This window comes from Ammospiza caudacuta, chromosome 1 (genome assembly GCF_027887145.1).
Source record: "Ammospiza caudacuta isolate bAmmCau1 chromosome 1, bAmmCau1.pri, whole genome shotgun sequence".
In the NCBI taxonomy this organism is placed as follows: Eukaryota; Metazoa; Chordata; class Aves; order Passeriformes; family Passerellidae; genus Ammospiza; species Ammospiza caudacuta.
In genome coordinates, this window is record NC_080593.1 from 35,502,805 (window position 1) to 35,515,659 (window position 12,855).

The 12,855-nt window shown below is 37.9% G+C and overlaps 1 protein-coding gene across 1 annotated transcript in view; it reads left to right on the plus strand.

Moving 5' to 3' along the window:
- CHN2 (chimerin 2) overlaps window positions 1-12,855 on the plus strand; it is a 158,065-nt gene that overhangs the window by 60,752 nt on the left and 84,458 nt on the right. The window contains exons 2-3 of the mRNA XM_058801892.1: window positions 4,971-5,009; window positions 12,235-12,290. Of these exons, the coding sequence (XP_058657875.1) occupies window positions 4,971-5,009; window positions 12,235-12,290 (95 nt within the window). The remainder of the gene's footprint in view (window positions 1-4,970; window positions 5,010-12,234; window positions 12,291-12,855) is intronic.

Sequence of the window (12,855 nt, forward strand, 5' to 3'; positions counted from 1 at the left end):
GATAGTCAGGAGTTTTCTGGGCATGGTTATAGGTGGCCATGCTTGAGAAGGGGGTTTGAGTCACATCCCCTCCATGGGTACCTTCCAACCTCAATCATTCTGTGGCTCTGTGATGGCTATCCACATTAAATTGAATAATAAAATTCTGTCTGTACCAAGAAAAATATTAAAAAACCCAGGTCCATAAAGAGTGCAAACACTGTTTATGTTTCACAGAAGCTCTTACTCAGCAGTCTTCTATTCTATATATAATTACATATACAAAAATAAGAAAGGTGTATTTAATAATATATGCTAACTTAATGTTTTGGAAACAAAGCAATCAATATGAAAGTGTACGTGATAAACCTGTGAAAAAGCTCTTTAAAGGAAATATACAAAGAGCATTAAAACACTCATAATTATTAGTCTTGTTCCTAAAATAACAATAGAAGATTAAAAAAATTAGTAACTAGACTTGTTCATCCGGTGAATCATTTGTCTGCACACTGCCAGTAAACCAGTGGCTTCCAGATTGGCTTGTCCTCACACACAAGTGTCTTTCCTTGCACATAGTCTTAAAATTTCCTTGCAGGTCATAGTCTTAAAATTAGTTGTTACTGGAAAGGAAGTCCAAAATTCAGACAATGGTGGCAGAGAATCCAGGCTGAGGCAGTTCTTCCAAGGTGAACTGCAAAATATTTTTTTATAATCCTTTAGTAAGGACAAAGGCAAAAAAAGAAAATCTTTACTCTTTTTTCATAGAGACTATAAGAAATCAGCAAATAATGACAGTTCCCCTTTGGGAGCTGTCCTGCTGCTAGTCTGCTTAACTCTTTTCTGTCATGGGAATCACTAATACTTTTTAGCATACCTAGAACTGGACATGACATATAGCTACAATATGGATATTTGTTACTGTTTTCCTTCTGCTTAGAAATGCCACTTATAAGTCATAAATATTTGATTCATGTGGTGTAATTTGTGGGTTTTCCTGTAAAACAGAGTTTATGCTTTTCAGTGCATTACCAGTCATGAGAGTCAGAAGAATCACTTTGAACTTAGTTTCTTATTTGATCTGCTTTAGCCAAATCAGCCCCGGTGCTGGTAGCACAAACCCACACGTGTTGGTGTTACATCATCATTTTCACAAAGTACAAGGAAGTAGTAAAGAGCAATTCTGTCATTCCTGTGTCTTTCACAACTGCATCCAGAAGGGCAACACTTTGGTACAGGGCCAGGCCCAGAGAAGAGCAAGGGTTGAAGTCCATGGATGACTTTACTTGCTGTATACTTAATGTAAGATCATTTCTCAGAAATTGCTTAAGAATGGCTCTGAGTAATGTGTTAACCCTTTACTGCCTACTGTTGGCAGTAATACTGTATTCTGTCTTCATGTTTCTTTAAATAAAAAACCTTATGTAGTTTTACTTTTTATCTGTCTGCTTAAAACTTTGCCAACTTTTCAGCCCTCCCTTTACTGTAGTCTTTCCACACTTACTCAGCTTTAAGTGTTCCATCAGCTTTAGGAAAGTATTTTTTCCTAAGATCCTTTTCATCCTCTCTGCTCTGTGAAGAGTAAAGCAAATAAAGTGAAGAAATAACCTTTTTGTTCCTTACTCCCATTTTCCAGTTCCAAGTATCATTTTTCATTTGACAATTTTCTCCAATATATTTTTTGTCAATTTTGCATTATGAGAAACCTTCTCATAGCTGCAATATTCCTCAGGAGTCAGCATTCTTCATTCCTTTTGGTCTTCTGTTTAGCATACAACTGACTTCAAGTACTTTTTTAAGTTTAATAAATATTCACTTTCTTAGCCAGTATGTTTCAAAGCTTTTAGCTAACAGTATTGCCTGTAATATAATATGTGGAAGTCACTCATGCTTTTTCTGCCAGTTCTAGTCTTTGCAGTAACTGCTCCAAGGTTTTCTGGTTTTGCCAAGGTCATTTATGATACAGTTTTGAGAAGACTTAAAAGAATTTTAAAAATACCTTAACTGGACATTCTGTAATTCTTTTACAGTGAGTCTTTCTTATGCCGGCATTCATAAAAGTATGTCACAGATGACATTGGGATATTTTGTTGGGTTTTTCAGAGCTGTTATTCATCTTGTCTCCTTTGACAACTTCTTTCAGCCTTAGCTGGCACATTTTCTGAATCTAGACAAGAAGTCACTGTAGAAAATATGAACCTTTCAAGAAAAGAGCAATAGGAAAGACCCTGTCTTGTCACCTGAGAGTACCTCAGTGAACCTTTTCCCCATGCTGCCAGTCACAGTTTTGGTAGTCATTACAATCAAAGTTCATATGAGGGATATCATTTCATGAGACATCAATGCAGGACATTTGTCATTTGTGCCAAGTCTGATTGATTGATTGATTGATTTTTGCTAAGTGGCTCGAAACTGAGGTGTGTTGGCCTCGCTGAGACCATTACCATGTGCAGAACTGTAAGCACAAGCTGTTTGTAAAGGTGTCCTGTAGTAACTGAGCCAACCACCCAAACTTTTATAGTTAATTTCTGTGAGCCAGAAGTGCTGTTCAAAGCCTCATGATGGAGAGTGGAACACAATTTAATGAGCAAAGCTGCTGTGTAATATGGAGAAATAGCAAAATACAGAAGAACAGAAATTTCAAAAAGGGCAAATAGAAGTTATCAAATCTGCTCAGCCAGGATTTGCCTCTTTTGACCTCTAACTTAAGAATGGTTGAAGTTCAGTCTAATCTAGTCAACCAGGATGGGAGTCCTAAGACTTTACCATACAAGGACGAGAGTTGTTTAAACAGGGGCTCAGCAGCTTCTATGCCACAAAGGAATAAAGATGTTTCTATCTGGGTTCCATTAGACCTCTCCCTAATCCTCAACCATGACCCTTGTCTCCAAGTTGTATTTAAACAAATTATTCTTTATTTCCCTACAAATGGGTGCCATCAAATAGCCTGGCAATAAACCCCATTAGTACTATCACCTATGGCATTTGTTCCCTGTGATGCAGGGACATGCTTTCAGCTGCAGGGATCACAGAGGATGTGGCAGTACCTCACCAGTAATGGTGAATGTGGCACTGGTGACACGAGGGTTTCCTCCAAGTGTGCTGTCTTTTAGAATTATTTTAGCTTTTGAGGGATGGTTCTGTTCACACTTTACGGGGCTGACAGATTCATAACTGTGACAAATCAAGTGCAATCACTGGGAGTTTTGTAGTATGATTTATCTCCTGGATGATTCTCCATTTTGGCTGCAGTGTTTCCTCTCTATCAGTCTTTCTCCAGCTAATGAAGCACTTTATGGCCACTTGTACATCAGCTTTCACTGTTGAATTTACTATGCACTTTTTAATTAATTTGGAAGACTAATGCAACAACTGATACTAATTGTTTTTGTATTGTTTCTCCCGCTATTACTTCCTTATCTGAAGTCACCAGTACAGATAATAAGATATTTGCATTATCTCAGTGTTTCTTCAGTTGAAAAAATATAGTACGTGAAGAAGGAAATTCAGAAATTCTCTTGCAGTAGCACAGAAATATTGACAGAAGAATTTAATATACAATATTATGGTGTTGTGGTAAACTATATGTGAAGCAAAGATGTATGGGGGGAGAACAGAGTGACATAATACTATTAGAATTTGAGAAGAGAAAAAATTATTTCTTTTATGAATAAATTTCATTCGTCTCATGAATAGCCTCATACAATTTAAAATAAGTCTTCTGCATAATGAACTTGCAAGCTAATTACTCTTGGATTGCCACAGCACAGTATAACTCTGTAGTCTGGGAGCCTTTTGAACTTTGCCTAAGTTGAAAGGTGGATTCAGTTGAAACTGAAAGTGAATGGATGGGTTTCCCAATCAATATATCTATAAATTGTTGCAGGGTGCTATTCCAGGCAGTAACTGTGATTGTTGCTAGATTTATCCTCTTCTAAAACAATGGAGTTAAAAGTGGCAGATGGTAGTTAGTGATTAAAATTCCTAGTAAACAGACTTTTGCAGGGATATATTTAAAGTTGTGTATATGTAAATAGACAAGGAGCATGAGCTGTGCAACTATAATTGAATTATATTAGCATAACTTAAGTAGAAGTTTAGTAAATAACAAATACCTTAATTAACCTGCACAGTTTTGACAACTTAATGACATACCCATGGTAAATGACTTTAAAGGTTTTGGCAGCATGGCAGTTCAGAGTCAGACTGGTACCCAGTGCCCCACCCTTTGTCACTGGTGTTGCTCCTTCTGCTCCAGCTTGGCTCCTGTTGGGATTTCTGTAGGTTACAGCAATTGCCTTTCTTGCAGAGAGCTGGAAACCTCCCCGTAGAGTGGTCACTAAGAAAAAACACCAGCTCTTTGTGCCGCTTTAGTCAGTAATGTTAGAATAATGTAACCTATTTGTGATGGCAGGCTTTGCAGTCTTTCCTTTTGCGATCTTTTTCATATTGTTTTTGTTGATTCAGCTTCTGGAAAATATGCCAATTACATATGGGTTCAAGAAGTGTTAGTTGACTTTCATTGAAACTGTCAGGTCTGTGCATGCGAGTCCAACCTGAGCTGCGCATCCTTTTAGCCCCAGCGTGTGTTATTCATTGATGCTCATTTTCAAATCTTACTAGTGGGGTTAGAAACCACATTGGAAACCAGTAGTGATTTATCTGTTTATCATGCCAGGTAAAGCAAATAAATAATGTAGTTACCAGCCCAGTTAATTATTTTAAAAATACTGGTGATTAGTGCAAATCGGTCAAAAATTAATTTCTCCCACAGTTGAATAATTTGGGAAAGGCACACTGGATCCACAAGTGGTTGAAATTTGTATTCTTCTCTCACATAGCAAACTGTACTGTAAATAGGCTATCATCTCTCTTGGGAAAGAAATGTGAATTTTGCTGACAAGAAGAGGTCTCTCAGCAGAAAAATGCATGCTGACAGTTTGACCCAGTGGCCAAATGACTGATTTCTTTCTCCCTTTTTGCTTCTATTTTAGATGCTGAAGAATACCAGCCTCCAATATGGAAATCATACTGTGAGTATACAAGCAATTTGGATAATCTTAATGCCTTACCAAAGTGTCAGTCACTGTTAGGTATTTTTTCCTTTCTTGTTTGAAAGAACAATATAAATTTACTAGATGCTTGTACGAATTACTGTGTAGGACAGCAGCAAAACCTGAAATTTTATGGATTCTATGGAACAAGGGCAGCAGGATTATGTGTGCCAGATTCCCTGCATTGCCTTAAAAGTGTGCAGCTCCTGGGTTTCACGGTTTCTCTGCTGAGATTTTCAGGAAGGATTTCAGAGGTAGAGGTTAATGCTTTGTATGTTTACTAAAGGTCAGGCTTGAGAATACTTGTCTTTTTATACGGGTCACCAAATCACTTTAAGATAATAATATTTTTGATCCTTAGCAATAGAAGCTGATTTTTGAAGTGGTGGTTTAGAAGTTGGAGACAGCATTATCATCTCTTTGAACCTTCCTGTCTGCCTTTAGAAAAATCATTTACATAGAGTGCAGTGCAGAATTTTATGCTCTTTTGCTTTGTTCCAAATGTATTTTCTAATAGAGCCGCACAGATCTAAGACAAAATATTGGCTTTTAAATCTCTTATTAAGGATAGCCTTTAAATTTGATCTTTTATTTTAAACCCTTCCTGGAACTTTAATAAGAGTGTAGCTTTGGGTATAGAGAGCTGTTTTGTTCTTTTTGTTTTCAGATACAGAGCTTTCCTAAGCAAAAGTTCTCTCTTTTATTGTGGCAAATGCAGTACAGTGCCATTACCAAAGTGCAACTACAAAAACACAATGATCACAGTAGCTACATGCATGTACATGTGTAATTTTAAAGACTAGAATAAACTTGTTGACTTCACTTATATGCACATTAAACTGTCTCGCTGACTTCAAAGACATCACCTCTGTGTTACCTGAGAATGACATTCTGCCCCAGAATGGACTGGGATTTTTTTCAACCAAAATTTGAATATGCCATTAAATTACAGAACTTGCTTCTCAGAACGCTGTTTTCCAGACACTTTGTTGTTGTTGTTGTAATGTTTTGAACATGTAAGATAAACCTCCTAAAAAGACAGCAAGAGTGTTGGACCATTCCAGCATTCTTTGCTGAGCACTTGAAAGGAAGCAGACAGTTGAGTGATTTTTTAAAAAGAGCTTACTCAAAATCAATGAAAAAGCTGCCATTGACTCTGAGAAGACCAGCATTTCAAATGACAGATGCTTCCTTTTCAGCAGTAAGTTTTCATTAAAAAGTCAGGAAATAAGAACCTACCTTTACTTACCTGCTCTTAGTTGCCCCAATTGTGCAGCAGACAGATCGCTGCATGTGGTGAAAAAGTTTGGTTACTTTCATCTGATAGCTTACATGTAATCCAAGGAAACATTCTTTTAAATTGAAAAAATAAACCAAATGCAGCCAGAATGGATGAATAATCTATGAATATATAATTTCCAATTCCACTCTATGTAGGATGCCAATATTGTGGTAATGACAAAATCATGGCCTCAGTGTCTAAACTCCATGCATGAGTGACCTTGGAAAATGTTGCAAAGCTCCAAAAGGCAGAAAATAACTTAAGCTTAGAAAGATTTATTTCTGAGACTGCTTAGCCACAGATACACATTTTTCTTTGCAATGAAAATTGAGGTATGCTTCTTTACTCAACAAGAAGAATTCTGATCTGGTAAATTAATTATAGAGATTATGTCCAGCAATAGTGTTTGTCTATGATTCAACCTGCTGTCCTATCTCATGACAGTTTTAACTTATACATATATTTCATGCTTAACACTTTGAGTTTACTGCCTATTTAACTATTATTTTCAATATAGTTTCCGTAGTAATTTTTAGTTTGCTAACATACTAGTAAGATACTTTGCATACAGTTTTTATTTCTTATTTTAAGTCCTGGATAAATTTAGGTGACTATGTTGCCTTTTACTGACATCAAGATCAAGGCTTCAATCCTTCTAGCTTCTAAACAAAGGCAGATTTTCCTGTTTATGCCAACAAAGTATTCAAATAAACAGTGTTGCAGGTGTCCATGGACAAATACTAATCAAAGTGCAACAGTTTTCAGATCTCAAGCCTTACTGTTTTGATATAATGTAAAAATTTGATTCAGCTATATTTGGAAAACATGAGCACTTCTAATGCAGAAGATCCTCACTTGCTCATGAGGAATTGTTAGAATTTCACATAGATTTCAGAGGTCACAAAGTTTTTCAGACTTTTTCTGATAGCCCTGGGACACAGACAATAAAAGAAAAGGCAAGAATAATTTTCTATTTACAGGAAGGAACCTGGGAAAAAGTTGGGAAGGTTTCTAGCAGCCAGCAGTCTCTAGGTAGTGGGTTTGATTGCATTTTTACCTGAGAAGCAGATCAACTAATAACAGATTTCTTGCATTGTTCCAATAACAGATTTCTTTTTGTAGTCTGCCATATGTTGGAAGTATTATAGAAAATGGTATTTTGCCATTTTACCATCTCTGAGGTAGTAAACAAAGGAAGATAAGAGTCACAGAATGTGGGTTGGCAGGGCTTCTGGGGTGAGCTGATCTGGCTTCCCACTCAAAGCATGACTGTTGTTGGCTCTAGAGCAGAGCAGCCATGGCTTTACATAACTGAGTCCTGATAAGCTGCAAGGGTAGAGCCTCTGCCACCTTTGTGGGTGACCTGCTCCAGTACTGCACTGTCCTCTTAGAGGACAAACTTCTTACTTAACCTGCTTCTCAGGAGGAGTAGACAATTTGTTTGACTGAAAGAGCATAGTTATTGCTGGTTGCCAGCCTCAGCACGTGTGCGCTTGAATTTTGAAGAGATGTAAAACCACTTTTTTCCTCCTTTTACCCCTGTTGAGATTGGCATGTGCTGAGTCAGTCATGTGTCAATGCCACTTCAATGTTTGTTTGCATTATTCAAGACGAGTGTGTTGGTGGGAAGCAAAGTGGCAAGGCACAGAGCATCAGCTGATGCCATGCTTCAGCTCCTCACCAAGTTTCCCTGCCTCCTGTCCTTCACCAAATAATAGGCACAGTGTCCGAGACTCATTTTTGTAAGAAATTAAGTCTTTGTTTCAGCCAAGCACTTAGGTTCCTAATTAAGCATGTGAGTAATCCTGCAGAAATAGGACAGCTCATATTGTTCAGGCTCAGGACATGGATAAAAAATGCCTGACAGAGATGAGGCTGAGGAGGTAAAACTGAGGAACTCTGCGAAACATTCTGAGACAGAAGGTGGTGTGTTTCCTTGCTGCTTTATAAAAGCCATGATAGGATTTTTTCCTCTCCGCTGGAGCATCACTGAACGCTCATCATAGGTGAGTTAAAGGAGAAAGCTTGAGGTCCTGACACACTGCAGAATGAGAAAAAAAAAAAAGTATGAAGAAATGGGTGATAGCCATTCTTCCCTGGCAGAAAAAGAGTAAGTGCTGATTTTTGCATGTGACCCCTTTGTTTCTTAGGCAGATTGGATTTTGGAATTAGACAGTTCTTCCTAAAACATACTGTAGAATTTCCCTATTTCATCCCCTGAGACAAGGCTCGTGCTCTAACAGGAACAAAAGAGAGAAAGATATATTCTAACCAGCTACTTTACATCTCAAAGAAATGTTCCTCAAGTAATGCAATAATAAATTTAAGTTTTGTTAACGCTGTAACTTCCAATGTGACTATGATACTATGAATGCTGGCAAGCTATCTGAAGTATGAACCTGATAAAGGTGTTCAAGGGTCAAATAGAAGCCACTGCATTTTTCTGTTGTAGTGCTGAATTTTTGCCTAAATTTCATGTGTATTATTACTGTGCATTTCATTTGCATCTGATGCTGAACAAAAAACCACTCCCAGTCTGATGCAGTTCTCTGAGAGCAGTAATAATACATTTTCTTTTTGCATGCAATTGACTTTTTATAAGGTTAATTTTCTCAGGGCTAAAATAATAATGCATCATTATGTTTGAGTGTCATCTTTTCTATGATCACAGTGGGTTTGTCTGTAACCTGCCTGTCAGTTCTAAAAGCTGGAATTGACTGGGTCAGATGTCAATCACTGCTTGCCACTGCATTTAATAAGTGTGGTTTTCTATTATTTCACTTGGTCTTATACATTGAATTGTGTTTTAAGATTTTCAGAGATGGGAAAATGAGGCAGAAAGGCAAGGATTTGAGCAAATAGGTGAGGGATATGTGCCTTCTGAATCTCTGACCATCCCTTGGACTGTGCTGGGGTCTCAGCAATGTCAGCCTCAGTGCGGGTGCCCAGCACTTTGGAAAAAGTGTATAATGAGATCAGGCAGAGCTGCAGGATGTTCAGCACTTCTGAAAATGAGGTCACTTAATGAGGTGTCTGTGCTCATTGGAACTTAGCTGTAGGGCACGTTTTTCTCAAGTCACCTTAGCCATAATACTGCACTGTATTCATAGCCCATTAGCAGGATTTCTCACAGCAATCATCTGAAGCAGAAACAGCAGAGACCTTTCTAAAGGAAAACACAGCTTTTGGTAGGGTCACACTGGCTTTGCTCCTTGATGCCTTAGTCTGGGAGACACTGCCTTCCTTGTTTTCCACTTAACTGAACTTCCACTGTTGTTTTACCTTTTCCACCCTTGCCTTGCTGTGTGTCCTTACTGGGCATCCTTGGCAGCTGTGTGTCTGTCTGTCTGGCCCTTCGCTGTTTTTTGTCTCCCCCTGAGCTTCTCGTTGTCCCTTACCACGGTGGCACTGGTAGTTTTCAGTCCTTTCTCTGCTCCCAATCTCTCTTCTCTCCCTCCATCTAATGGTTCTGTGTCTCCCTCCCATTGTTCCACTGGTTTGTCTTTCTGTCAGTTTAATGACAATCAATTTAAAGCTAATATAGCCAAATCTGAATTTTTTGTCCTTCAGAGGAAACCGTTTCCCATTCCGAGCATTTTCATTCTTGATCATGCTTGGGCCATTTTCTCATCCAGTACATTTAGCATATAATTTGTAATTATTTATTTGTATAGTTATAATCTGTGTTTTCTTCTGATGTATTTCTAAATCAGATATGTTTCTCAGTTCATATTATTGCTCAGATTAATTACCCACCTCTCTCTGAGAACAACAGCAACCTTTTCCACTCTATTCAAAATACAGTTGTTAAGATGATTTGTCTTCCTTGCACTCATCATGAATCCTTGCACTGATTTATCCCACTACATCCTATAAACATCCAGTTTTTTGTGTTGGCTTTCAGGTCTTTCATGTCTGTATCTGCCGTTTCCTGTTAATCATTCCTTCCTTTGTTTTGTGAAATGCTGACTCTTTTCCCCACCATTGCTTTTTGTCAGCCTCAGAGATCCTCTTGGTCATGTTAGAGAGCTCTTTGCTTTTTTTATTTCTCAAAAATGTAGCACATCACAAGATAGGCTTCCTGTGTGTTCTTCAGACCTACTTGTTTTACATCACTCTTATCAAAGCTGTCTTAGAAACTCCACTAGCATAATTTGCTGTGTCAGTCTATGTTTAAAAGATTTGATTATTGAAAAATGGAATTTTTATGGAGTTTGATTTTTCAGTTAAAATTCAAATTAATTAATTGGGGAAATAGATCATTTACTTTAAATGAGAAGCAGTCATATTCTTGTCATATTTTGAATCCTTAGGGCTCCTTCTCTCCACTGGAAATGGGGGGAAGGAAAAAATTGTTATTTTCTTCTTGGATGTGTTCAGTATTTATCATCATTAACTTGCTCAATCAGTGATTATGCTCATTTCAGACATTCAGAAGTTAATTCTAAAATCATGCTATTGGGCTCCAGAATAATCAGAGGTTTAAAAAACCATCTGTGATTTTTGAACAAAATTTTCATGCATTGTTTGACACTTTATTCAGATACACAAGTCGTTTGATCACAAAAGAGCAGAAGTCTTTGAATCTTAGTCACATAATTACAAGAGGTAAGAAAGACCATATTTATCATGGAGTTATCAAAATATTATCAAGTTATCATAAATCTTGTGCAAAAGTAGCAGGAGATCTGACAGTGCTGAATGATGCAGAGTAAATCCAAAGCCTTAGTAAAAATTTAGAGCTGGATCACATCCAGCATTAAAATTGGTAGGCAATATAACAAATTATGAACTGTTTTTCTGTGCCTTTCCCAGGAACCAGGCATGAAGGTTGGATCAGTTAAAGCAGAGGTTATGGTTTTTTACACTTTAATGTGAGCAGGAAGCAGGAGCCCCCAAAGCTTTCACATCCCACTGAGTTTTGTGAGAAACTTGGGTGCAAGCTGAGGATTTCCCCACTTTCCACATCTCCTTGCTTTGAAAAGAGAAGTTAAAGAGAAGAGGGGAAAAGGTGCTGCTTCAATTTACACCTTTTCACTGCAACAGAGTTTCTGTGTTTATCCACCTTTCAGGGCATAATTCTGAGCTTCACTAGCATTGTGAATAAACGTGTCCTGGAAGCTCAGTCTTTTAAAAAAATTCATGGGCACGACATGATCTTTCCAAATACAAGAAGGTCAGCATACAGAAGGCCTTTCTCGAGGGAGGCAATCCAAACCTCTGGGATTTTTACTGGAGTTATGGAGAGACAGTCTGTCTGTGCTGGAATTGATTACTGTCATTGCATGTCAGCTTCTTCTCACGACTCTGCAGTGGAAGGGGGGGGAGAGGATCTCATTAAATACATGCAGTGAAGAGTCTGGGGGCCAGGCAGCATGTACCCCTAGCCTCAGGTCTCTCTCCTGCAGCCCTCAGAAGATTTGCAAAATTGATCCAGGGCCATTTGAATAGGGCATAATTGCTCTGAAAGGAATGTTTGCTTGCTCTTCAGTATATCTTGAAATAAGTAATGAGCCCATTCAAAGGTATTGAACTTTTTCTTGGCCTATGCAAAAAACTCCTGGTGTTACTGGTAAACAATCTGTTCTTAGGTTGTTACAGCATGGTGTATGCAAAAGTGGGATTTTATCCTGAGACAGACCTAGTAGGTCTTTCTGGCTAGTCTTCCCTGGTATAGAAATGTAAAAACCAGTACCAAAGGATAATACTTCTAACAGTTAAAGCATTGACCACTTCAGTTAGTTTGTCAATCAACAACCGATTTTCATATAAATTACTTAGACACACTGAAATTCCTCATTTTGCTGTCATGTCTTTACATTTGCATTTTTCTCTGCAGCCCCTGGCTAAAAAGACTCATCTGAATAAAAGTTTGTGTATCTTGCCATCTTCTTATGATTTGTACATTTTTGTGTTTGACAGTGTATCAATTGCAACAAGAGGCACCACGTCCCAAGAGAATCATCTGTCCTCGGGAGGTCAGTTCTTTTGTTCTACCTTGCTATATCTGATGAATTGTCAGCAGCATATGATCACCAAAACATCTCTTGTGCAGTCTGGGGGTGTTATTTGCTTTAACTTTTCTATGCCATTATTTTATATAATCATTTCCCTTAAGGCTGATTAATTAAAGCTGGATAATATTTGCTAATTAGGAATGGCAGCCTCATTCTACCACTAGAAGCACCTTCATTTGACAAGTACTTACCCATCATTGTTTAGTGTGCTTTTCTGTGTAGTACCTAAAGTTTTGAGTTTCCTTGTCAAAATGAGGGTGTATTTTTCTTCCTGCATCTGCATAATAATGTCTGTGTGATATGTTTCAACATGATACACATAGCTTCAGTTTGTTGAATGCTTCCTGCCAAGTACTATCTTCAGGTTAAAATGCTGAAATGATAGCCAGAGAACTCTGTTCTCTCACAGAGACCTTGAAAATTATAGCATATTTAGAAATCTGCAAGGCTGCAGGTTTAGCTGAGTCATTTTGTCCCCTTGTTTTCTTCTTGTCTATTTATTTCTCCATTTCTACTTGCTTCATTA